Source organism: Schistocerca americana, chromosome 2, assembly GCF_021461395.2.
Source record: "Schistocerca americana isolate TAMUIC-IGC-003095 chromosome 2, iqSchAmer2.1, whole genome shotgun sequence".
In the NCBI taxonomy this organism is placed as follows: domain Eukaryota; kingdom Metazoa; phylum Arthropoda; class Insecta; order Orthoptera; family Acrididae; genus Schistocerca; species Schistocerca americana.
The window spans coordinates 917201867-917225718 of record NC_060120.1 but is presented as its reverse complement, the minus strand read 5'-3'; the positions used below and the strand labels follow the sequence as shown (position 1 = coordinate 917225718).

The 23852-nt window shown below is 45.9% G+C and overlaps 1 protein-coding gene across 1 annotated transcript in view; it reads right to left on the bottom strand.

Annotated features, from left to right (window-relative positions):
- LOC124596071 (dehydrogenase/reductase SDR family member 11-like) overlaps positions 1-23539 on the bottom strand; it is a 35470-nt gene extending 11931 nt beyond the window's left edge. Inside the window, exons 1-4 of the mRNA XM_047135056.1 lie at positions 23389-23539; positions 19755-19917; positions 17092-17221; positions 11018-11147 (exon numbers count right to left, since the gene is read on the bottom strand). Of these exons, the coding sequence (XP_046991012.1) occupies positions 11018-11147; positions 17092-17221; positions 19755-19917; positions 23389-23520 (555 nt within the window). The 5' untranslated portion in view covers positions 23521-23539. The remainder of the gene's footprint in view (positions 1-11017; positions 11148-17091; positions 17222-19754; positions 19918-23388) is intronic.
- Positions 23540-23852: the final 313 nt, after the last annotated feature.

Below are 23852 nucleotides of genomic sequence, written 5' to 3'. Positions count from 1 at the left end.
ACAGATAAATCATACCGGTATTCCTTAACCGAGTCGCATTCAGATGACGAACTGTAGTCGCAGAGGAAAATGAAGTGAAACTGTTCAAATGGCTCTGAGCACTATGGGACTCAACATCTGAGGTCATCAGTCCCCTAGACTCAGAACTACTTAAACCTAACTAACCTAAGGACATCACACACATACAAGCCCGAGGCAGGATTCGAACCTGCGATCGTAGCAGCAGCGCGGTTCCGGACTGAATCGCCTAGAACCGCTCGGCCACAGCGGCCGGCAGTGAAAGTGTATGGGAGTGTAAAAAGTGTAGTGTTGCTCTACACTATTTTGAGATCTGCCATACCAAACAATCATAATAGCTGATATTTAAGGCAATCCTACCAGTTGGTATGTATTAAATCTGATTTCACCAGTAGGTTGTTTAAATACGATGTCATTGGACTAATAAAACATAATGACGACGTATCACTCTGGATTCAGCTATTTATGTACAGCAATTCTTAATATGTTCAGCTTTATTGTTATTTTAATTCACCTCGAGCGGGCTGGCTAGCAACAGATGAAACCGCTTTTGGCCAAAACTCTTACATGTTTAACAAAACTTCTTATTACATAAGAGAGATGTAATAAGTCTGTTTGTGAAAAGAAATAACTTTCTGTCGCTCCTTTACAAGAGTTAAAATGTAAGACAGATCATTTATATGCTGCCACGATATAACGGTGATGTTGGCAATGCATGAGAATGACGATGATCATGATCGGTCTCACAATGTGACCCTGTGGAATCGTGGGAAGCAACTAACTTAGTGAGGACGGGGGGCGGGGGGGGGGGGGGGGGTTGAAAGAGATAGGAAACGGTAGGACGGGATGAGATGGCCGCCGTTCACTAGGACTGGTAGGAGGAAGGCTACATGTCGATGAGGATTCCGTTGTCGGTTAGTGGGAATCGCTTGAAATTCCTTGCCCATGAAGGTGCAAGGAAGGTGAGGTATTGATGTAGTGGCGCACCAGTGTGCTCAGGTTGGTGGGTAGTGAGTGGTAGTTTTTTAGTGCTGCGACTGAATTTTGGAATCAGTTTATTGGGTATGAAGGTGATCCAAGAAGGGAAGATATGGGAAATGGTCGAGTTGACATATTGTAGGAACTAGATTAGATACGGAAGAGGAGGCGAAGTGTATGGCCTTCTTTGTAGGACCCAGGTGCGGCCTGGTAGTAATTGTAGCCGATAAAGTCTTTGTATTGAACAATCTTCTAAGCAGGGCATCCACGGGTAAAATAATTATACTCAAACAAATTAAAATATACCGACGTGATAAATAGTTGATAAAACTGATTAAGAGTTCAATCTGCTGCATTAGCTGTTTTACTGTAGGAACCGTGTTGAATATTTTAGATCAGGTACAGATTATAAGGGGTTAGTAAGCACACACTTTCACTATTCCTGAAAAATCAAACAGATCTCAAACATCGCAGTCTTTTATTGAATTTTGATTATTTAGGGTCTTTCGACTAACTGCAATTATGGGGTCGCTGTATAATTATAACTACCATATTCAGTCTTCTCATCCACGCATCTCCTCTTTCCAATAACTCCTCCTCCCCTCTCCTCCTTTTTCCCCGCCGGCCGTTGTGGCTGAGCGATTCTAGGCGCTACAGTCTGGAACCAACGCGGCTGCTACGGTCGCAGGTTCGAATCCTACCTCGGGCATGGATGTGTGTGATGTCCTTAGGTTAGTTAGGTTTAAGTAATTCTTAGTCTAGGGGACTGATGACCTCAGATGTTAAGTCCCATAGTGCTCAGAGCCATTTTTCCCCTTCTCCTGCTTTTTTTTCCTTTTCCGTTCCCTTGCAAACCATCACCCCTCCTTGCTTCCACTTTATCTCCCGCTAAAGTACAAATACTAGCAGTTTACGTCACGCTCTTGTTTTCTTATAGTTTGGATTTTTGTACTTTATTTATAAGTAACTCCATATAGACAACTGAGCATAGGCTTTTATATTTTTACCGTTTTCTACGGCAACAGAAATGAATACATTTCTTGTCTATTCTGAAGCGAGTTGTACTGCTTTCAGGGAACCCCACAGTGGTACTCAGCGTGCCTGCTATGCACTCTTGTTGTCATCCGTGCACCAAGCCTGTGTATAATGATCAGTGCTCTGCTGTTACCGCGGCTCCACGTCTTCTTCTCGAAGGCTAAGTCGTCCCTTAAACCCGAAAGCCAATTTTGACGGCCTTACTACTATGCAGCATGGATGTTCATTCTGCACAAACAGGTATAACAGCACTTTACCTGCCGCTGTGGCCGAGCGGTTCTAGGCTGTTCTAGTGCTGTGCTGGATTGGCTACCAGGCAATCAGAGCAGTCAATTGTAGAGATTCAATGAGTCGAGGATAGTTTGACTGGTATGTACAACACGGAGGCGGGCGTTTTCTATTTTGACTCCTGTTCAAGGCTTCGTGGAAAGTGACTGTGATTCTTTGCCGCCATCGGCTACTGGTCCACCCCAGCTGGAAAACTTTAGGTCATTCCTTAGTGGGTGAGACTTCGGGTATGCAACTTGGCCGGCCGCGGTGGCCGAACGGTTCTAGGCGCTTCAGTCCGGAACCGCGCGACTGCTACGGTCGTAGGTTCGAATCCTGCCTCGGGCATGGGTGTGTGTGATGTCATTAGGTTAGTTAGGTTTAAGTACACTCCTGGAAATGGAAAAAAGAACACATTGACACCGGTGTGTCAGACCCACCATACTTGCTCCGGACACTGCGAGAGGGCTGTACAAGCAATGATCACACGCACGGCACAGCGGACACACCAGGAACCGCGGTGTTGGCCGTCGAATGGCGCTAGCTGCGCAGCATTTGTGCACCGCCGCCGTCGGTGTCAGCCAGTTTGCCGTGGCATACGGAGCTCCATCGCAGTCTTTAACACTGGTAGCATGCCGCGACAGCGTGGACGTGAACCGTATGTGCAGTTGACGGACTTTGAGCGAGGGCGTATAGTGGGCATGCGGGAGGCCGGGTGGACGTACCGCCGAATTGCTCAACACGTGGGGCGTGAGGTCTCCACAGTACATCGATGTTGTCGCCAGTGGTCGGCGGAAGGTGCACGTGCCCGTCGACCTGGGACCGGACCGCAGCGACGCACGGATGCACGCCAAGACCGTAGGATCCTACGCAGTGCCGTAGGGGACCGCACCGCCACTTCCCAGCAAATTAGGGACACTGTTGCTCCTGGGGTATCGGCGAGGACCATTCGCAACCGTCTCCATGAAGCTGGGCTACGGTCCCGCACACCGTTAGGCCGTCTTCCGCTCACGCCCCAACATCGTGGAGCCCGCCTCCAGTGGTGTCGCGACAGGCGTGAATGGAGGGACGAATGGAGACGTGTCGTCTTCAGCGATGAGAGTCGCTTCTGCCTTGGTGCCAATGTTGGTCGTATGCGTGTTTGGCGCCGTGCAGGTGAGCGCCACAATCAGGACTGCATACGATCGAGGCACACAGGGCCAACACCCGGCATCATGGTGTGGGGAGCGATCTCCTACACTGGCCGTACACCACTGGTGATCGTCGAGGGGACACATTCCTGGGCTCAGATACATCACATGATCACACTGACAGAACCACAGGCACATAGACACAGGCAACAGAGCATGCACAATGTCGGCACTAGTACAGTGTATATCCACCTTTCGCAGCATTGCAGGCTGCTATTCTCCCATGGAGACGATCGTAGAGATGCTGGATGTAGTCCTGTGGAACGGCTTGCCATGCCATTTCCAACTGGCGCCTCAGTTGGACCAGCGTTCGTGTTGGACGTGCAGACCGCGTGAGACGACGCTTCATCCAGTCCCAAACATGCTCAATGGGGGACAGATCCGGAGATCTTGCTGGCCAGGGTAGTTGACTTACACCTTCTAGAGCACGTTGGGTGGCACGGGATACATGCGGACGTGCATTGTCCTGTTGGAACAGCAAGTTCCCTTGCCGGTCTAGGAATGGTAGAACGATGGGTTCGATGACGGTTTGGATGTACCGTGCACTATTCAGTGTCCCCTCGACGATCACCAGTGGTGTACGGCCAGTGTAGGAGATCGCTCCCCACACCATGATGCCGGGTGTTGGCCCTGTGTGCCTCGGTCGTATGCAGTCCTGATTGTGGCGCTCACCTGCACGGCGCCAAACACGCATACGACCATCATTGGCACCAAGGCAGAAGCGACTCTCATCGCTGAAGACGACACGTCTCCATTCGTCCCTCCATTCACGCCAGTCGCGACACCAGTGGAGGCGGGCTGCACGATGTTGGGGCGTGAGCGGAAGACGGCCTAACGGTGTGCGGGACCGTAGCCCAGCTTCATGGAGACGGTTGCGAATGGTCCTCGCCGATACCCCAGGAGCCACAGTGTCCCTAATTTGCTGGGAAGTGGCGGTGCGGTCCCCTACGGCACTGCGTAGGATCCTACGGTCTTGGCGTGCATCCGTGCGTCGCTGCGGTCCGGTCCCAGGTCGACGGGCACGTGCACCTTCCGCCGACCACTGGCGACAACATCGATGTACTGTGGAGACCTCACGCCCCACGTGTTGAGCAATTCGGCGGTACGTCCACCCGGCCTCCCGCATGCCCACTATACGCCATCGCCCAAAGTCCGTCAACTGCACATACGATTCACGTCCACGCTGTCGCGGCATGCTACCAGTGTTAAAGGCTGCGATGGAGCTCCGTATGCCACGGCAAACTGGCTGACACTGACGGCGGCGGTGCACAAATGCTGCGCAGCTAGCGCCATTCGACGGCCAACACCGCGGTTCCTGGTGTGTCCGCTGTGCCGTGCGTGTGATCATTGCTTGTACAGCCCTCTCGCAGTGTGCGGAGCAAGTATGGTGGGTCTGACACACCGGTGTCAATGTGTTCTTTTTTCCATTTCCAGGAGTGTATTATTAACAGCTCAATATATTTTAATTTGTTTGAGTGTTCCTTGCAGTACGTATTTGTGTTGGAAGATGAGCACGAGTTTAATCCATATAATTTTCCTGTCAAAGGTTAATGCTAAATACTTTACTGTGTTGGTGAGAGTAACTGAAAGATGATGAAGTGGAAATCTGTTCGATCGATTCGACGAGTAATGTGGCCAAAGTTGGTGACAGTTTTTGTGTGGATTTGCTTGAAGTTACCACATATGACACCACTCGACGTGGAGATACAAATGTCAGAGGGAGAAAAATGGTTGGATGGTGTCATGGGTAATTGGTAGGTGGTATCGTCGGCGTATTGCAAGAGTTTTTATGCCTTCAGCTGTCACTGCTGTCTTAGCTGTATTCGTGAAGCGCTGAGTAAGAACTGCAAGTTGTTGCGCGGTTCCAGACTGTAGCGATAAGAACCGCTCGGCCACACCGGCCGGCCTGAAGACTGGAATCTTGGCCTTTTGTTCTGGTGTGGGTGCGGACGCATTAGACATCCCAGTCAGTGAGGGAATAGTTCTGGATTTGTCGTGGTGGATAAATAAGTTGATATACATCTGATTTGGTATAGGATATGAGATTTGTAGAAGGACTGGTACAAGATCATCCCTAGCTGGACCAAGGACTTCAACAGTGGTACACCTCAAGAGGATTGGCGAAGCAATAAAGCATTAAGAGTGGTATCTGTGTAAGGTCAGGTGTGGACAGGAATGTAGATTTCATGGCCATTGAGGATATCGATAAACTGATGCCACCTTTGCTTATCGGCAGGTCGGTGCACTCGACGCCTTGAATCATTTCAAAAGATGCAAAATAATAGCTCGTCGAACCACTCTACATGCCTCCCCCTCCCAGTTACCTACTATCCAATTTCTGCTTTGTTTGCTCTATTGAATACGTATTGAAGACACATAGCTTCAGCTGCTGCAATGAATAATGAATGGACTTTCGCGAAATACTCGGCGCCACGCGTCTATAGCTTAGAGTTTCCCTCAAAAAGGTTGCCCAGATGCTGGTGGAGGTGGACCTGCATTTACTGATCGCAGCAGTACCTGTCGGGCTTGAAACTAAACACGTTGTATTGTCCAAGTTGATAGATGAAGAAACTGAGCACCTTCGTTCATATTGTTGTCACGGGTACATCGAACATGATGGCTCCTATCTGCCATTCTGCCATTTCTTCAGGTCGACCCATCTTCGTTCGCTGATTCCATGTAATCGGCTGGCACATCACTTCATTGCCGAACTTCCGTTGCCATTGGAGGTTCACATGAACTCTTGGTGCCAATTCTATGCCATCTACGGCGATCCAAAGTGACCTGAGTGTTCTTTCAAAGAGGGTGAGTAGTACACGTCAAAAGCTAGTAACGACTCAAATACGGCAGTTGGCAGCACTAGCAATAGTGGGTATACAGGGTAATTCACTGCCGCTACCGAAGGGTTTTGTGCAACCGGCAATGCTTTCAAAAACCAATCACGAGATTTTCATATTCTTTCGCTGGTAGCGTGCAAACAGTCAGTACAACAGAAAAAATGAATAAGGCCCTTTTGTAAGAAGTTTAGTCTAGTTAAATTTTGTACTGGGATACGTTTCCGCTGTAGACCGAGGTTTTCGAGCTATTCAGAAACACATATTTGAAGTTTACTTTTGTTCGTTTTTCTTGAATAATTCAAGAACTACATCTCTAGCGAAAACATATCCCAGTGCAGAATTTAACTACAATAAATTTCCTACAGAAAGGTCCTGCTCATTTTTTCTGTAGGACCAATAGTTTGCATGTAGCGAGGTAGAGACTGTGAAAATCATGCACATGGTATTTGAAGGCATTGCCAGTTGCATAAAAAGAATCGGAAGGGACTGCTGAATCACCCTGTAGAAAGCCCGTCGGGGTACGCAGAAAACGGTGCAGTCGTTGTCGTAATGTGGAGACGGAGAAATTTATTTGGCATCCAAAAGGACATGATCATTGGCTTCTAGGTCGGGGCGGAAGGACTGCCAAAGCGGCTAAGTTTGTAAACTGTTGGCGTGCCGCTATGGTTAAAATACTCATATACTGTGGTGGCAATATGACGCTATCCAAAATCGGCGCCGATGCAACTACGGTGTGACGTGCGCCGTAGACAACAGGGGTGAACAACGGCTGCGGAGATGTGTTCGTGCGAAAAGACCTTCAACTGTTGAGCAACTGACCGCCTAGGTAAAACCAAGGGATTATCACCAGCATCTCCTCAACGATCGATCAGCGACCTTTGCAGCAGACGCCTAGTTCATGCATCGATGTGTAAGAGGATCGTTGAACCCTCGTAGACCCCAAACACACACACACACACACACACACACACACACACACACACACACACACACACATATACATACACACATGCTGATAGCTGTTTATCGGCGACGAAGGCTGGAATTTGAACGCCAGTGTTGCAACCGGACGTCCACTGATTGGCTACATATGGCCTTTTCAGAGAATGACGTTTTATGTTCCGCCAGACAAGTGGCTGTTGTCGTGTACGGTGTGAAACGTCAGAGAGCAAATGTCCTGAAACAATCATCAGAAGGATCCAGGCCGGAGGAAGAGCGTTACGGTCTGGGGGAATGTTTTCGTAGCATTCCCTGATTGATCTCGTAATTATGGAAGGCACATTGGATCAACACTATTCTGCATCTATCCTCGGGGACCATGTCCATAACTACACGCAATTTTTTTTTCCTTGCCTTGATGGCACCCACCAGCAGGACAATGCAGCGTTTCACACGACGCACATGCGTGGTTCGAAGAGCACCAGGATGAGTTTACCGTACTCCCCCGGCCACCAAACTCCCCAGATTTTGATCCAGACGGGAATATGTGGGACCACCTTTATCGGACTGTATGCACCACGGATCCTCAACCAAGAGGCCTGGTGCAGCTGGCCACCACGCTGGAGTCGGCATGGCTCATCATCATTGACCGTATCTTCCAGAACCTCACTGACTCTGACTGCATGCACCACAGATCCTCCACCAAGAGGCCTGGTGCACCTCACTGACTCTTCCTGCACGTCTGCTTTTGACTCGTGGTCCTATTAATGTGCACAGTGTACATTTTCCTGCGAGAGCGCCTTCCAGTAACCGGTGCCATGTTGCCCACCAGCGGCCAAGGAGAAAACTCTCAAGTGTCGTAATAAGAGCCCAGCAATCATCTACCAGGGCTACTCTAGGGTTCGCATTGTGTCTGAGGCACATTTATTCGCGGTGCTAAACTAGAAATCTCTGATTCCATTTATTATACTGTCAAAAATCTGAAGTTACACATGTTCGGTGATTTAATGTTCTGCTAATTTTATACTGTAATAGCTCTGTGTGACATCAGCCTTGTTGCGCCACTGTTCGACTGCGCCGTTGCGCAAAGATTTGCAAAGAATGCAGTAAACATTTGTCTGCAAAAGCCCAGAACATCTTTAACAGGTCACAGCAAGGCAGGAGTTTTGGCTAGAAGGCACGCTGTTACTTTCGCCAGTCGGTGGGTGCTCTTTCCAGATTTCTACTAGTGGGCGCCTTGTGGCTTTACATCACACTTGGTATTTGTAAGTAAGTTGTCGTTTTGATCAAGAAATATTTTATACAGATATAGTTAGTCTATATGTGATCATTTAAGTGTATTTAAATGAAGGAATAATAATGTTGAATTACGAGCAGTGAACCAAGTGTCATATTCCATTAGCGGCTCACTGAACACATTTTGTCCGCCATCAACTTCTAGTACGCAAGCTGTGTGATCCATGTATTGGTGGGAATCTAAGTGAAAGTTTTGTTAATAGTGCTGGGAGAGAGACCTGTTATTTGTGTGTATCAAGTTATACGTCGCTGTTCACAGACAGTTGCGAATACTCACGACATTTTGGTGGAAATGGACTCTACCCAGCTAAATAATTCTTCTTATCTGTGTTGTAATAAACTGAACTAACGTTTTATGTGTTACAGTCTCCACCCAGTCTCCTCCCGCAGCAAACAAAAGAACTTACCGTTGTATCAACGAGTATAATTTCATCCGGCACAACAGTTATTGTTCCTACAGATCAATGACTTGGATGTCTTCTGCTGATTATTGGGTGCCAAAAATTGTGATTTTTCTTCTTCTTCTCAATTTGCTCTTGTGTCCCTGTTTCCTACACTGTGTTTTGCGGATTCGGCGTTCAGGAAGAATGAAAGTGTTGTCGACGGATTGCTCTGATGAAATATCGGAAAATCAGCTGCTAATGTATTCGTTTCGGAAAGACGTTTCGACAAGTTTCTAGCTTCTCCTGTCGAAGCGTCTGAGTCCTAAAATACTTTGTGCAGGTGGTGACCCACAGTTTGTAAGCATTTCAAAAAAATCGTCTTCCAAAACCGCCAACAGCTGCTGATGAATCTTTACTGACTACTGGTTTCGATCATATGATCATGTTTACAACAACCGCTACGCTAAAGGCGTACTGTAGCGTTAAGTACGATAAAAACTACCCAGACTCATTGCCGTCAATGATAAAATGCATTATACGGTCAACAGTAAAATGCATTGATGTATATAATTAATCCCGGGTTCGATTCCCGGCGGGGTCAGGGATTTTCTCTGCCTCGTGATGACTGGGTGTTGTGTGATGTCCTTAGGTTAGTTAGGTTTAAGTAGTTCTAAATTCTAGAGGACTGATGATCATAGATGTTAAGTCCCATAGTGCTCAGAGCCATTTGAACCATATATAATTAATTTTAGTACACTCTCATGCTCAAGTATACTTTGCATCATCAGTTTGACACTACTTTGGCAAGGGTGATACAGGTTATTGTAAATAGTTTTATTATACCTGAAAATGATCGAAACCGCTAGTTAAGAAAGATGTATTCATCGGCAACACTAAGCGACTCTGAAAGATGACCTTTTAAAAAATGTCTAGGTACTGTTAATTGCGTCTTCTGGGTCGTGTAAACGAACAAACAACAGCTTACTACAGGACCCAGACACCTTGCCAGAAGAGTACTTGTAAGAATCTATTCGAAATGTCGCCCGGAGAGAATATATTACTTGACTCTTTTTCCGAGAGGAATTCGTCAATGTTGAGAAAGATTTTTTTAAAAACGAGGAATATAATAAGAAGTGCGTAAGCAACTGGATCCGATTAGAATATTCATCACATACAAAACACAAAAAGAATATCTTGATGAGAAAAATGAACAGTATAAAACATATTCACATCATAAGACGCTTAGCAACAAGCCCACTGCAAACACGACACATGCTTTACAAACATCAGCAGCGACAGAACTTTTGTCAGCGAGAGGCGTAATTAAAGAAATTCATTATGAATAACGTACATGTGTTTCGCTGTGTACCCTTGCATTTACGCTTTTCGTAGCACGTAGCGAAAATCAAGTCTTGCGGCTAGTTCCCACAGACACGCCTACCTAAGAACTACAGCAGCTGGCTTTAGCTAACAAATCGGCAATACAGGACGAATATGAAATTGATTTCGGCTCTTCCTCCGCATTCACACTCGTGTCATGATTGGCCCATTATTTGCTGGTAACACGATTAAGTTAGAGCTCTGTGTACCTTTACTAGAGAAAATATCAGATAGCGCTATCTAGGCTTCATTCTTCACCGAAATGTGAGTGAGCTTTATGGACAAATGTGCCAAGTGCTTCAAGCTGCGACAGGTGAAAGCAATTGGAACCTGTCGCACCAGGAAGGCATTTTCAGAACAAAGTACTTGTGGCTCAATATATGGCATGTAATGGCAGAGATCACTAGCACATTGCTTTTAACTGGAAAGATCATTCCAGTGAATACGCATATTAATTTTCCGGTCTCTAGTCATTATAAATAGCCCATAAATACTTCATGGCCGATGGATCATTGACGCTAGAAGGAATTTCATGGAAATGTTAACCCCTGACATGCCGTGACACCCCCATCGGCCGAAAAACATTTATGGGTTACTGACCAAAAATTGCTACAGCCATCCAACAGTTTTAATGAGCATTGACTCTAATAGACTCTATACTCCAGATAGTGGTGAGATTTTTCTGAGAACTTACCCCGCACCGTATTTTGCTCTTCCTGGCGACGAGGTCCTTCCTCAGTCCCTCTAGCAGGGCCGTGACAGCATGCTTGGCTGCGCCGTACATCGCTATATCGGAGCTGCCAGGCGGTATGTGGCCCAACACACTGTAACCAAAGAGACGTGCTTCAAACATTCACTCACAACCTCAAAATTACTCTATGGAGGCGAATGCACAGTTCCCTAAGTTTGTTTTTCCATAATATGCTTCTCCATTACATAATAAAAAGTGTCCGGACACCTATTTGAGGAGATTTATATAGCTTGTGTCCTCTCTTCTTGAACTCAGCTCAGAACACTTTCAATGAGGTGTCTGAATGTCTATGGAGGAATGGCATCCCATTCGTGCTTCTACCCTGACCTGTGGAAGACTTCCCGCATCCTCTTATTCCTCAAACCCTACAAACCCCCTTCTGCCAACTCATCCTATCATCCCATCTGCCTCACCTCCATCTTCAGTAAGGTCTTCGAATCCATCCTCTCCGGCCGTATCCATCAGCACCTTAATCATCACCACCTCCTCCCCCTTACCCAGTGTGGCTTCTGACCCTCCTTAACCTCGTTCACCTTCTCTCCCTCCAGCTCAACTCCCGTCGCTCCGCCATTTTTGTTTCTCTCGACCTCCAAAATGCCTATGACCATGAATGGCATCCCAGTCTCCTTTTTAAACTCCAAAACTACGCCCTGCCTATCAATTTTGTCCATCTGGTCGCTTCCTTCCTCGCACCATCCTTCCTATGTCACCCTCCACAACACCAACTCCCTTATCTTGTATCCCACTGCTGGTGTCCCCCAGGGCTCTGTCCTCTCCCCTCTCCTTTATCTCTTGTATACAGCTGATATGCCCAAGCCACCCTCACCTGTCCACCTTCTCCAGTATGCTGATGACACCGCCTTCCTGGCTCTCTGTCCTACCCTTCAATGGTCCCAACGCACCCTCCATGTAACCAGTGGTTCCTCCGTCTCAACCCCTCCAAAACCCAGGCAATCATCATAGGCCGCACCACCCACTCCTTCCGTCTCCATGATTTCTACTTCACCCTTTATGGTCATCCCATCCAGCTCACCCCCACCCTGAGATACCTTGACCTCACCCTTGACCATCACCTCACCTGGACCCCTCACCTCCAGACCCTCCAGCAGAAAGCCCATTCCCACCTCCTGAAACTCCTGTCTGGCCGGACATGGGGATTGCATCCTTCCACCATCCCTCACACCAACAAATCCCTCATCCGTCCTATCCTATGTTATGCCAGCGTTGCCTAGATCTCTGCACCCACCCGCTTTTTGTCCGCAGGTTTGATCTCTCCCACCCCCTGGTTTCCTCCTTCCTCTCCATCCCCCATCCATTGCCGTGCCTCTATCCTCTATCCTCTCTCCACCTCCACACTCTCCATCTTCATCAGGGCAATTTCCAGCGCCTCCCCCTCCCAGATGATGAACTTTGCCTTGTCATATACCCTTCCTTCCAAATATAACCTGGCCTTGTTGCCCCCCTCCACAGGGCCCCCTTTTTACTCTCCTCTCCTTCTCCCTTTCCTCCTTCCCCCCCCCCCCCCCCTGGAGATCCTGCACCCCATCCTTGCCTCTTTCCCTCCCATGTCCCTCCCTACCTGGCTCTCTTTGGTGTGCCCCCCGCCCATCTGGCCCCCTCTCTACCCTTCCCTCCCTTCTTCCCTTCTCCCTCATCTCCTTGCGCATGGCAGATCCTCCATTTTGATCATCGTCAGTGTACCACATCAGTGTTGTGTTTAGTGCTGTTTCTCCTGTGCGTCAAGAGGGGTGATATAATTGTGTACTGGCCTTGTACTTAGTATTACTGTCAGTGTTTGTTATGTGCTACGCCATCTGTCAATACTTTTATGCTCCAGTCATACTGGTCCTTGTGTTCTTTTAATTGTCCCAGTGTGTGGTTTTTCGTGTGCACTACTATTTTACAGTTTTTATCTCCATTTTACAGTCGCCCATTTTTTGTCTATTGTCTTCCTTGATTTTCCCCTTTTTTTGTATCTATGTTCACCATGTTTTCTCCTTTGTTATTTTTAAATTTCTATTGTTTGTTCTATGTTTTTCGGCTGAAGAGCAGCGCATATGCTGCTGCCAGCCCGCCTCGATGGGGAATTGAAATACAATAAAGGAAAACAAATCCCATTCGTCCTCAAGAGTCAAAACCAGAGAGGGTAGCCACGTTGGACGCTGGGGTGTGCAGTGTAGTCGATGTTCTAAGTCATCTTTAAGGCGTTCTATTAGGTTCTGATGCGGACTCTGGGCAGGTCAGTCCTTTCCATAAATGTTATTGTTGACAAACCATTATCTCACAAACGTACTTTATGACAGGGTGCATTGTCATACTGACACAAAGAATCATCAGGACCGAACAGTTCCTCCACTGTACGCTATACACAGTATAAAATGCTATAAAATATCTTAATATCCTTCCACATTAAATTTAGCGTTTTTCTAAGTGCGGTAAGGGGATCCACCCTAACCGCTACAAAAGCACCAATGCCGTAACACCACCTCCTCTGCACTTCACTGTTAGCACTACATACACTGAAGAGCCAAAGAAATTTGTACACCTGCCTAATATCGTGTAGGGCCCCCGCGAGCACGCAGAAATACCGCAACACGATGTGACACAGACTCAATTAATGTCTGTAGTGCTGGAGGGAACTGACACCATGAATCCTGCAAGGCTGTCCATAAATACGTAAGAGTACGAGGGGGTGCAGATCTCTTCTGAACAGCACGCTGCAGGGCATCCCAGATATGTCGGAGATTTGATGTTCACGGTACACTCGTGAAATGGTCGTACGGGAAAATCCTAAGTTCATCGCTACTTCGGAGATGCTCAGTCCCACCGCTCCTGCGCCGACTATATCACCACGTTCAAACTCACTTAAATATTGATAACCTGCCATTGCAGCAGCAGTAACCGATCTAACAACGGGGTTGCCGACCGCAGAGTGTATTCTCCCTGTTTACGTATCTCTGTATTTCAATACGCTTGCCTATACCAAAGTCTTTGGCACTTCAGTGTATGATGACAAGTAACGTTTTCCAGCTATTCGCCAAACAACACTGTTGAAGAGCAATTCGGGGATGGCGATTGCGTCTTTCAACGCGATCGAGCACCTGTTCATGATGCACGGCCTGTGGCGGAGTGGTTACGCAACAATAACATCCCTGAAATGGACTGGCCCGCACAGAGTCCTGACCTGAATCCTGTAGAACACCTTTGGGATGCTTTGGAAAGCTGACTTCGTGCCAGACCTCACCGACCGACATCGATACCTCTCGTCAGTGCAGTACTCCGTGGAAAATGGGCTGCCATTCCCCAAGAAAACTTCCAGCACCTGATTGAAAGTATGCCTGCGAGAGTAGAAGCTGTCATCAAGGTTAAAGATGCGCCAACGCCGTATTGAATTGCAGAATTACCGATGGAGGGCGCCACGAACTTGTAAGTAATTTTTAGCAAGGTGTCCGGATACTTTTGATCACATAGTGTAGCTCGCTCCACTCATCGTCTACAGATCCACAAGCCCTCACATCGTGATACACTGTGGAGAAGTTTCGAATTTAATCCTGGACATTGACGGAAAGGTGTGGTCAGAGACTTTATACCACAATCTCTTCTCCCCTTGCCGACTAAATACTGACAGTAAAGATTTCATCCACCACTAGGATTCGAACCGGCTTATCTTCTAGTCGAGTGTTACCGCACAGGCATGCGTTAGCGTCCTCGGCTACAGAAGTAGGATTATGGTTAAATAAATCAGTACTAGGATCATTCGATACGATACCTGCTTTAAAATAGTGATAAGAGTAAAAGTGTGAGTTGAAAAATGCCGAGTAAAAGAGTAGCAGTATCGGAGCGAAATTACTTGATACCAATAATTATCTGTAATTTATTCTGCAATAATTTAATTATACAGTATTAGGTCTGTCCGCCTATTTATGCATAATAGTTACATTTTTTCCGGCACCTGTTCCGGCAATGGCGAAATATCGTGTCAGCACAGTTTTCTTTGGCCGGATTCTATTCCTATAATTGCCATTTGGCTTTCGGAAGGAAGTACTGTGTACCACCTAGAGCTGCTGAGCGGATTCGCTAACCAGCGATCTAGTTCGGCGTATTCCACTCGTTCGGATTATCTCAGGCACTACGTAGGAAGCTACAACCAATCGGAGCTCACTCGGAGCAAACGGAGCTGACATATCGGTCACATCTGACGGGAGCAGAATCGAATAGTACTTGTAGAGATACCGACTAGTGAAAACTGTCTCTCACATTTCGCGAAAAAGAGCGAATAATGTTCCAGTATGTGTACTGTGGCGCACTCTAGGTGCCACATAGCACATCACTTTCTCTGAGTCGTAACTGAAGACGTGACATCTGAAGGAGCGTTGAGCGCTTTTAATATAATCAAGAAAGACAGATCCCTTCCGAGTCACATTTTCCTTTTATTTGTGCTGTGTTTGGGAATTTGTGGTAAGGTCTTATGGGACCAAACTGCTGAGGTCATCGGTCCATAAGCCTACACACTACTTAATCTCACTTAAACTAACTTTCGCTATGGACGACAAACACACCCATGCCCGAGGGAGGACTCGAACCACCGACGGGAGGAGCCACACGGACGTGACAAGACGCCTCAAACCGCGCGGCTACCCCGCGCAGTCGTGCTGTCTGCTCCAGAAGATACAGCCTACATGGAAGGTCCCCAGCTGCCTATGACCTAGGGGCAAGTGTTAAGATGGAAACTTTTCTGGAAGATTAAAACTGTGTGCCGGACCGAGACTCGAACTCGGGACCTTTGCCTTTCGCGGGCAAGTGCTCTACCAACTGATTACCGAAATGAATTTTTCACTGTGCCCTGGGGTGTGTGTTGATATGGAACTTCGTAACAGATTAAAGCGGTATACTGGAGCGAGCCTCGAACTCGGGACCTTTGCCTTTCTCGTGCTTGTGCTCTACGAACCGATCTACCCGAACACGACTCACGACCCGTATTCACAGCTTTACTTTCTCCAGTACTTCATCTCGTACCTTTCAAATTTCACATAAGTTCTCCTGTGAAACTTGTGGCACTAAAAGTCCTGGAAGAAAGCATGTTGCGGAGAAATGGCTTAGCCACAGCCTGAGGGATATTTCCAGAATCAGTTTTTCACTCTGCAGCGGAGCGTGCGCTGATATGAAACTTCCTCGCAGATTAAAACTGTTTGCCGGGAAGGGACTCGAAGTTGGAACGTTGCCTTTCGAGGGCAAGTGCGCTACCAACATTGCTCTGGTACATATACTATAGTATAAAATATTTTGCTCAATAAGAAATGTCAAATTGTGTGAAATATATGAAGTCATATTGTTAAATTACACTGTGATGTTGCTATGTAAGTGAAAACTAAATAAAAGTAGTAGGAGGAGGAGATTAGTGTTTAACGTCCCGCCGACAACGAGGTCATTAGAAAGGAAATAGAAAGTAAACGCCACTAACATCATCACTGATGTTGTATCTCACTCTGACTTCCACATCAGCTGGCCTTCTCTTTTTAATCTACGGTTGGTTGTATTTAAAGCACAGTTACTCAAAGAGTTCCAGTGTGGGCTGTAATTATCGCATGGCAGCGAAACATATTAGATAGTCGAATGCGTTAATGCGGAACCGATTTAATCGGGAAAAAAATTAGTTCCAATTTTGGCCACCAGGTCAAAATCTGGCGCTGTGAATTCAAGAAAGACGCATAAAAATGTTTCCCTAGGTAATGAAAGGAACGGAAGTGGGTAGAAAAGGTCAAACATGTGATAAAGGCGTATCGCTAATATATTATTAACCACTGCTTACACAGTTTTTTCAATGAGAGTACCGGAGATGTCGACGAGGTGCTGTACAGAGCCAGAATATGTGCTAAGTTTCGTTGCCACAAGATAATTACAGCCCACACTGCACAACTGCGAGTAGCTATACTATAATTATAACCACCCAGTATTAGTGTTTAGCACGGGATTTTTTTTTGTGCTCCAGTTATAATGCAACTGAAGAAGATGCTGACCTGTTGATGTGGATGATGAACCCGTCATCGACGCCCCTCTTCAGCATGCTCTGGAATGCCTCCCTAGTGCAGATGGACAGCCCCAGAACATCCACGTCCAGTATTCGTTTCCAGTCAGCTGTCTTCGCACCTATGTACACAGATATCTATTTTTAGTCTTTCGTGGCATGCAGGCTTATCGCTAATTAGCATATATTACCTATGACAAACAAATCTGCGACGTGCAACTAAGTGGTAGGCGTTAGCGTGTAATGAAAACTAGCGGCACTTTATGTGATATAGCCTACTGCACAAACGTTGTCACACAGCGCAGCAGCAGACGGCATTTTGCTGATGACATTCTTTTCTTTTCCCTAGCAATTATTCACTCTTGTACGGGGTCCGCTTTCTCAGAAGTAGGCAGACTTTATTCCGTTATTTAACTTTCTGACCGGATGCCTTTCCTAAGGCCACAGTCGTCAAGGTAACCTAAAGTTGTCGTCACACGGGGCGAGTTAGCTATCGCTGACGTGGTGCTGTACCAGTTTTGTGATGTCACTTCCTGCTATTTCACGTTGACGAGCCACTTTGCCACGTGAAACACGTGCGATGTCTGTGCAACGTGCCACGTAAAATAGAGACAACAGGAAGCAAGAACACTCACTATGCCACAAGCAGAAAGCGAACGCCATATTGTATTTGTCGTGTTCGATCGCAGTCCATATTCGTTGGATTTTACGTTATGCATTACACCTTACGAATATATTATGCTGTTTCTAAGTACTAGCACGTTGAATGTCTCGAGAACGAATCCTCACTGGTACAATTTTTTTTTTTTTTTTAAAAAAAAAGACCTTTTATAATGCCATAATCGTCAAGCGGCAACGGCACGTTGAGCATTCATGAAAAACGTGTCGTTCTTGTTACGATTTATTACAGTCAAACGTTAGTTACATTTCAGCGATTATAGCCTCTAGATGACCGTAACATACAAAACAAGGTAGCACACCGCGAAATTTCAGTGTTGCTGTGTCAGTTGATGGGTCGCGCTATAGAAAATAAGGTAAAATGGTAGAGGGTTCGTGTCCCTCTATATACTTTTTTTTTACCTTCATGTTTTCTATAAGATTTCGGGACTTGGTCATAAAATAAATGTTAAGTAAATATGAAAGCGCTCTCTGCCAGGAGTGAATTTGTTCGCTTTGGTGAACTTTATAAACTAATGCCATTACTGACTGGACATCTACATCTACATCTACACGGATACTCTGCAAATCACATTTAAGTGCCTGGCAGAGGGTTCATCGAACCACCTTCATAATTCTCTATTATTCCAATCTCGTATAGCACGCGGAAAGAACGAACACCTATATATTTCCGTACGAGCTCTGACTTCCCTTATTTTATCGTGGTGATCATTTCTCCCTATGTAGGGCGGTGTCAACAAAATATTTTCGCATTCGGAGGAGAAAGATGCTGACTGAAATTGCGTGAGAAGATTCCGTCGCAACGAAAAAGGGCCTTTCTGTTAATGATGTACAGCCCAAATCCTGTATCATTTCTGTGACACTCTCTCCCACATTTCGCGATAATACAAAACGTGCTGCTCTTCTTTGAACTTTTTCGATGTACTCCGTCAGTCCTATCTGGTAATGATCCCAAACCGCGCAGCAGTATTCTAAAAGAGGACGGACAAGCGTAGTGTAGGCAGTCTGCTTAGTAGATCTGTTACATTTTCCAAGTGTCCTGCCAATAAAACGCAGTCTTTGGTTTGCCTTCCCAACAACATTTTCTGTGTGTTCCTTCCAATTTAAGTTTTTCGTAATTGTAATACCTAGGTATTTAGTTGAATTTACGACTTTCAGTTTAGACTGATTTACCGTGTAACCGAAGTTAAACGAATTCCTTTTAGCACTCATGTGGATGACCTCACACATTTCGTTATTTAGGGTCAACTGCCAATTTTCGCACCATTCAGATATGTTTTCTAAATCGGCTTGCAATCTGTTTTGATCTTCTGATGACTTTATTAGTCTATAAACGACAGTGTCATCAGCAAACAGCCTAAGACGGCCGCTCAGATTGTCCGCCAAATCGTTTATATAAATAAGGAACAGCAAAGGGCCTATAACACTGCTTTGAGGAAACATGTATCTTTCCTTTCTGTTTTCTTACATATTGATGGAAATTGAAATATATTTGTACATGCCACAGACGGAACGACGTGGCTAGCTTATGGACAAGGCAGGAAATGTGCCTTTTAATGGAAATAACGCAGGAATTTTACGCGCGTCCGTTTTCGTGAATATACTTGCCACGTTGATATACCGTCTGCGTGCACATCAACATTAGCTGCCTCGTCACGCGTGCCGACAGCTTGAGGGAGGGAAGTCGTGTGCGCCATCTGTCCGTGAATCGTGAAATCCTTTATTCTATGATACGGAATTTCGGGATCACAGCAGTATTTTTCTAAACAGACTGGCAGATGTACTAGCCCACAGTAATTAATTCGACGCTTGTCCAAAGTCTTTATCTGTAGCAGGCAACAGTTCATACTGATATCTCCAAGATATACGCTATTTCTGTCTACGACAAACGATCTTCTTAAGTAAGAATGATACCTACGAAGCGTCGTTACCTTACCAGGTGTTTCATCGGGCAGTGGAGAGATAATTTCAACTCACTTGTCAGAGGTAGTTCCCCGATGACACCAGCGTTGTTGATGAGAATATCTACACCTCCCAAGTTGTCCTCGATCCACTTGAAGGCGGACAAGATGCTCTCCTCGCTGCTGACGTCGCCCTGAAGGGCGTACAGCTTGCCCGGGGCATCTTTGAGCTCAAGAGCCTGTGCAGACGAAGGGATGAGATCATAGTATTACGACGTCGTGACTACAGTATGTTTCCATTGCAGATTGATCTAAGTCCATTGAAGATTGATCTAAATTAGTGACTGATGTTGTGACAGGAAAAAATATTAAACTAACAGCGTTTATTGAACAAGCAGTCGTTATTACAGTGTGGCGTTCTTAAAATGTAAACGATGACCAGCGTTTACTGAACCATCAAACGTAGAAGTAACTTCCGAAGCCCCCTAGTGGAGTGTTTTAGGGCCGTTAACGTTCACTACGAACAGGGTGTTATCGGTATAAGTGCACATATTATGGACATTGGTATCTTAATATTTACCCACTTCAGTGTGTTAGTTCTTTTTTCTCTGGATCTAATATTCCTCCCACAAACACCTCACATCATTTACTAACTGGTGTTTTCTGCACTGTTGTAATTGCACCATTAAATGGACTACTCCTGTCAGTATAGATTAACCGTTTTTCGTCCACGCATCTACAACGCCTTACCTGCTGCCCAGGGGAAAATAAGCATTATTTGCTTGCTCTTGCCACATGTACAGGGCTATTACAAATGATTGAAGCGATTTCATAAATTCACTGTAGCTCCATTCATTGACATATGGTCACGACACACTACAATACGTAGAAAAACTCATAAAGTTTTGTTCGGCTGAAGCCGCACTTCAGGTTTCTGCCGCCAGAACGCTCGAGAGCGCAGTGAGACAAAATGGCGACAGGAGCCGAGAAAGCGTATGTCGTGCTTGAAATGCACTCACATCAGTCAGTCATAACAGTGCAACGACACTTCAGGACGAAGTTCAACAAAGATCCACCAACTGCTAACTCTATTCGGCGATGGTATGCGCAGATTAAAGCTTCTGGATGCCTCTGTAAGGGGAAATCAACGGGTTGGCCTGCAGTGAGCGAAGAAACGGTTGAAAGCGTGCGGGCAAGTTTCACGCGTGGCCCGCGGAAGTCGACGAATAAAGCAAGCAGGGAGCTATTTTCATCTTTCAACAGGATGGTGCTCCACCCCACTTCCATCATGATGTTCGGCATTTCTTAAACAGGAGATTGGAAAACCGATGGATCGGTCGTGGTGGAGATCGTGATCAGCAATTCATGCCATGGCCTCCACGCTCTCCCGACTTAACCCCATGCGATTTCTTTCTGTGGGGTTGTGTGAAAGATTCAGTGTTTAAACCTCCTCTACCAAGAAACGTGCCAGAACTGCGAGCTCGTATCAACGATGCTTTCGAACTCAATGATGGGGACATGCTGCGCCGAGTGTGGGAGGAACTTGATTATCGGCTTGATGTCTGCCGAATCACTAAAGGGGCACATATCGAACATTTGTGAATGCCTAAAAAAACTTTTTGAGTTTTTGTATGTGTGTCCAAAGCATTGTGAAAATATCTCAAATAATAAAGTTATTGTAGAGCTGTGAAATAGCTTCAATCATTTGTAATAACCCTGTACTTTGAGGTACTGACCAAGCTAAAAACATAGTACTCCTAGGAACTATAATTATTAGTCTGCCATGGAGTAATTACTTATGCAATGTTTTTCAGTACAATGACCTCAGCCACCAATAGAAATAGCTGCACTTATACCCCTAACACCTTGTGACTAACTGACCTGGTGGGTAACAATGGAAGCTCCATGAGGCAGTTCGCAGTTGATGCTGTCGTGTATGAGGAAGGGCAACGCTAGGAAATTGCACCAGACTGCAACAGGACTTGTACTATCGTTGCAAATATGTTAAGTCCGATGTCTGAGGGTGGAGAAGTGTGAAATCAATAAATTAAATAAAAACGAATTTTTAAAACACCATTTCGTTAAATTGAACTAAAAAGTGTGAAAGATTTATGATTCCTCCGTGCATATTCCTAATAGCTATAGCCAATAGTGAGGAGGTAAATTATTCATGCATTAATTATGTGCTGCCTGCGCCCCTCCTTTTTCGTTTTAAATCCTTCACATACTGTCCTCGTTAAAAATTCTCAATCCCGAATTTTCTGGTCTATCTGTATGGGGTTAGGAGTCTGTATGGGGCTAGGAAAAAGTATTTAATACTTTTTTATCCAATTTAAAAAAGTGGTACATTAAAAATTTATTTTAATTTAAAATGTGCTGGTACTACAGGCAAACGTACAGTATTCTGCCTACGATGTAAATGGTATGGAGTGTACATTGCGAGCACTGAAGGGTGACATCGTACTTTACGGCACTAACTAGCTAGTAGGGTGTAGAAAAATGTCCGCTACCAGTCACAATAGAAAAAAAAATGGTTCAAATGGCTCTAAGCACTATGGGACTTGACATCTGAGGTCATCAGTCCCATAGACTTAGAACTACTTAAACTTAACTAACCGAAGGACATCACACACAGTCATGCCAGAGGCAGGATTCGAACCTGCGACCGTAGCAGCAGCACTGTTACGGACTGAAGCGCCTAGAACCGCTCGGCCAAAGCTGCCGGCCACACAATAAAAGATAATTTATTCGTCACACAACCGGTTTCGGGCTTGTGCCCATCCTCAGGTGTTTATACAATCATGTACATGTCTATATTGCTGGAGATCACTGAATAAATACGAAGAAAATTATTTGCTGGTGACTAAACAGATGCAAGTGGAACAATTGTAAGTGGCAAGGCAGCATTTGTCGAAAATACACCTGTGCTTAAATAAAGAAGAAGCATCATTGTTATGATTATGCTGTGGTGACAGTTTTGCCACTCAGTTGCACATTTGTTATCATTTTCACGTGCATGTTCCGGTTTTGTAAACCTGTCACCACAGCATAATTATAATAATGATGCTTTATCTTTATGTAAGTACAGATATATATTTTCGCCAAGTGTTGCTTTGCCACTTACAACTGTTCCACTTGTATCTGATTAGTCACCGGCAAATAATTTTCTTTGTATTTATACAGTGATCTCTAGCAATATTAACATGTACATGAAAGTATAAACACCTGAGGATGGACACAAGCCCGAAACCGGTTATTTGACGAATGAATAATCTTTTATTGTGAGTGGTTGCGGAAATTTTCCTACACCCTATAAAGGAACAGTCGCGGAGATCAGTAGCATCCAATTCGGATAAAATTCACTAACTAGCTTAGCGCTATGCAGGAAACTGATTGCTGTCAGCATATGCCACCCGCTATAGCCATGAAGTCGTTATTCTGCCGTCGCTTGCAGGACAGAAGCTACAATGCGGCCCGCATCTCGTGGTCGTGCGGTAGCGTTCTCGCTTCCCACGCCCGGGTTCCCGGGTTCGATTCCCGGCGGGGTCAGGGATTTTCTCTGCCTCGTGATGGCTGGGTGTTGTGTGTTGTCCTTAGGTTAGTTAGGTTTAAGTAGTTCTAAGTTCTAGGGGACTTATAACCACAGCAGTTGAGTCCCATAGTGCTCAGAGCCATTTGAACCATTTTTGAGCTACAATGCGGCTGTTTACCTTGACTTTGTCGACCCTGCGGGCGAGTCCGACGACCTTGAGGCCCTTCCTGACCAGCGCCTGTGCGATGGCAGCGCCAATACCTGAGCTGGCGCCCGTCACCAGGGCAACGCGACCTGTATACCTCTCCATCGTGTGACGCTCAGAGTATCTGCTGTCAAACACACGCTGCAGACGCAATAGCAGTGACGTCTTTTATATCCGACAGCCGCTGTGTTATCGCCCTTATCTACGTGGTCGTCGCGATACCACCTGTCAACATCCGCCCCCTCCCCATTAATCTTACTCCTGTTCGATAAAGATTCCCCTTCTTTCCTCGCATCATTTGTCAAGACATCGGCGATGTAGAGGCTGTAAACGATAACTGTTCACAACGTACCGCAGTCGTGTAGCTGAAGTCGAAACGATCTATTTGATACAGGACTAGAGTCGTAGAACTACCATATGCTACCGTAAGTACGTGC